At 37.1% G+C, this 4,147-nt stretch overlaps 1 protein-coding gene across 1 annotated transcript; it reads left to right on the top strand.

The window, feature by feature from the left end:
- The first annotated feature begins 297 nt into the window (after nt 1–297).
- Nucleotides 298–2,877, top strand: LOC141601188 (fasciclin-like arabinogalactan protein 6). The gene has a single exon (XM_074421455.1). It carries the CDS (start codon nt 706–708, stop codon nt 1,441–1,443), a length of 738 nt encoding a protein of 245 aa, XP_074277556.1. The 5' UTR covers nt 298–705; the 3' UTR covers nt 1,444–2,877.
- Nucleotides 2,878–4,147: the final 1,270 nt, after the last annotated feature.

The raw sequence follows: 4,147 nt of genomic DNA, 5'->3' as shown, positions 1-4,147 counted from the left end.
GAAGGAACAGGGCCTATGTGGTTCAATATTGTTGAGATATATGTCGATATGTTACTACATCGACATATCATAATTTGGGAATACGGTATATTGAAATATATCGTATTATTCTCTACGATATATTTCAAAATACCCTATTCCCAAATTATGATACATCGATATATTACATATTGACATACAGAGTATATCTCAACAAATATATGTGTTTGGTTTATACATCACGATCATAAAATGATGGGTACATAATTGTATTATGAGTTTGAATTAACAATGGTCCGTTCGGTAGTTTGATTGTCTAATTCAACACTAATTTACAATACCAAAATCATGTAAACACAACTAATTCAACGCATCAATAATTCAAAAACTATAATAAGTAGTGAGTGCAACCGCACGATTCTCAACCCACAAACGATTTTATACCATTTTTTACACGAAAAAACAAAGCTTTTAACCAAATTTCAATTTAGTTTCACATTATTATTTCATATTCAATACCTACCATACATGCATATTGATTGATATATAAGTGGATATCACGTACATTATCCAGCTCATTCCAGTCTCTATATCCTCTCGTTAATGTATCTGTATATTATGTAAAACCGTGTTACACCAGATAAATTCTCTCGTATATATTCACATAAACCATCACCATTCTCAATCCAAAATCCAAAATAAACATTAATTTCACACCCTACAAAAATGACAATGCTCAGACTCTCCTTCCTCCTCATCGCGGTTGTCGCGGCTACCACCAGTGCCCAACCAACCGCACCCACCCCAGCCCCAACGGGCGCAATCAATCTAACTGCCATCCTCGAAAAAGGAGGCCAATTCACCACTTTCATTCGCCTTTTAAACACCACCCAAGTCGGCCAACAAGTCGAGAATCAAGTTAACAATTCAAACGAAGGCATGACGGTCTTTGCACCAACCGATAACGCCTTCCAAAACCTAAAACCCGGCACAATCAACGGGTTAACGAACCAACAACAAGTCCAACTTATCCTCTACCATGTTCTCCCAAAATTCTACACTTTCGAGTCGTTCCAGACCGCCAGTAACCCAGTCAGGACCCAAGCTACTGGCAACGACGGTAAGCCGTTCGGGCTTACCGTCACTTACTTGGGTGTTAACAATGTTAATGTGTCAACCGGTGTTGTTACCGTCACAATCAATAATGCCTTGAGGAGCACGCTTCCTCTGGCTGTTTACCAGGTCGATAAGGTGTTGTTGCCCGAGGAGTTGTTTGGTGCTAAAGCCCCTAAAAGCTCGCCCAGTACCGCAGAGGCACCCGAAAGCGATAGCGACAAGGCGAAATCTCCCACAGAGGCGGCGGATAATGGAAAGAGTGGAGCATATGGTGTTACTGTAGAATTTCTAAGGGGAATAATATTTAGAGAGAAAAGGGAGAAGTTAATTGTAAACTTGCTCAATTAATTACCTAAAATGATGGCCTTTAAATAGCCATACAATACAAAGAAAACAAACTGATAACCATGAACTAACCCCACGAAACTAGTGCACTACATGTCCCTAACACTAACATAATGCCCTAATTATTAGGAACCATCTTAACCACTAACTTAATTATAGGAAATAACCATTTGACTAATATTTTGAATCACAATAATCCAACACACTCCCTTGATTCAAAATATGTTGGATTGAGTGTTGTTGGACCTCTTGCCACAGCGTACTGTACATGTCGCAACATTTTTAACGTAACAAATACACGAGACGCAATGTCCTCGTAATTTTCCGTCAAATATTTCACCCATGCCATTAGGATGAAATTCATCACCGGTCTTTGCTTTCTATATCTTCATTGATGAGCAACGTTCATTAACATGGTATGCGACTTTCTCGCACCCACATAGGTTCTGTGACCCTAACATGTTTGGGCTCCACACCCAAACTTCACACAAAGTCTCCTTACTTGGACTCCATGAAATTGGTAGCCTTGCTTCATCAAATTGGCTTCTATTCATCAGCCTATACTACTCTTAGGAAAGTAGACCAGTAATGCTTACTTTGCCTTCTTGGACTTGCATGCTTGAAATATAGAACATGTTTCCATGTTGTCGTGCTCCTCTGCATTGCTAATGCACCAATTGAATCTCCAAATAAGTGCAATAGGCTGCTTTGCCTATCTACACTACAACTTGCTTTAGTTTTTTTTTTATCTTCACGTACATTGTGACGCTTTTTTTTTTTTTTTTCGTCAATGACCTTGTTGATGCCTATTATCACCAACGTCAATTACTCAATTGAGCAATTTTTTTTTTTTCATCTCGCTTTGTGAAGCCCTTGTCTTCACTTTGTGACGTACTTTTCGTCACAATCGTGTTGATGTCCATGTCACCAACTTTCATTTGATAGAGTATTTTCTCCATCTCACTTTGTGAAGCCCTTGTCTTCACTTTGTGACGCACTTCTCGTCACCCTCTTGTTGGTGCACATCATCACCAACTTTCATTTGGAGCACTTCTCTCCAACATCCGATTATCGATGGAGCCCTTCTCTCCATCATTTCATTTATGGTGCACTTCTCACCATTAACAAGTGAAACACTTCTCTTCACCAAAATCAGGGTAGAGCCATTTTTCTCTACCAAACACGATAGAGCACTTCTCTCTATCTCACAATGGTGCAATTTTCACCATTTTCTATTTCTCATTAAAACTTTTCTCACCATTTTTTTTTTTTTTTTTTTTTTTTTTTTTTTGTAATGCCCCATTTCGAATCGAACCTGGCTACTTAAGTGGAGGTAACAATGGTGTCTACCTTCTCGACTCAAGATAGCTCTGATACCATGTAGAATTTCTAAGGGGAATAATATTTAGAGAGAAAAGGGAGAAGTTAATTGTAAACTTGCTCAATTAATTACCTAAAATGATGGCCTTTAAATAGCCATACAATACAAAGAAAACAAACTGATAACCATGAACTAACCCCACGAAACTAGTGCACTACATGTCCCTAACACTAACATAATGCCCTAATTATTAGGAACCATCTTAACCACTAACTTAATTATAGGAAATAACCATTTGACTAATATTTTGAATCACAATAATCCAACAGTTACAAGTATGCGGATGGGAGGTGTTGTTGCTATTGTTTTGGTTACCATGGGTGTACTTCTCTAAGCTGGATTATTTGGTGGAAGGTCAATGGTCAACGCATTTATTTTATTTTGTATTTTCCTTTTATTTTCCATTTTTAAGATTGTGGACGTACATTTTTTTGGTGAGAAAGTGGGCGTAAATTAATTGATTCCATTCATTATGTGGTGTACTTTGTGTGATGATTGGGAAGAAGCTCGAAATTGGCTTATAATTTTCCGACTTAATAAAACAAAGCTCGGAATCAGCTCGTATTAGGATCGAGCTCAACTCAAGCTCACCCAAATCATTATTTTCATTACTTTCTTAAAATTTTAAATCATATTAAAACATAAATATATTTTAAGAAAAATGCAAGTATAAAATACTTATCAAATACTCCCTCCTATCCACTCTTTTCTTCCCTATTTCCTAAAACGAATTATTCAGGTTTTCTTCTCCTTTCCTTTTTGAGAAAGTTTTTATTAATATTATACTCTTACCTCTTTCCACTCACCAAACCCCACTATATACTTTATTAATATTTAATTCTAATTATTCCTACCTCTCTCCAATAACCAAACCCCACCCATCAGCTTTATTAATATTTAATCATAATTATTCATACCTCTCTCCAATTACCAAACCCCACTCATATATTTATCAATATTATACTCCCCACCCTTAATCCCCGTGCCCACTTCAAAGGGGAAAAAAACCATGGATAGGAGGGAGTATAACAAAAATATAATTATAAACGTTAATGTACCCTTGTACACAAATTTCGTGTAAATTTAACTAAAAAAACGCCGGCATGGAAATTTTAGATTTTTTATAGCTCCGAGTCCAACTAGGACAATATTACCATTGTGTGGGTAACAAAACGCGCCAAACGACAGAATTACAGCTCATCTCATCAAATTTTACCAACACAAGGCTAAGCAACGACGGAGGCGTAATTGCATCAGGGGGCTCTATAATGATCAGGAGGAATGGTGCACAGATGATAAGGATATCTCAACAATTGTTACAAATTA

The sequence above is a fragment of the Silene latifolia genome, chromosome 1 (assembly GCF_048544455.1).
Source record: "Silene latifolia isolate original U9 population chromosome 1, ASM4854445v1, whole genome shotgun sequence".
NCBI lineage: Eukaryota > Viridiplantae > Streptophyta > Magnoliopsida > Caryophyllales > Caryophyllaceae > Silene > Silene latifolia.
Note: the sequence above shows the minus strand (reverse complement) of the source record. Positions and strands in the feature narration are given on the sequence as shown.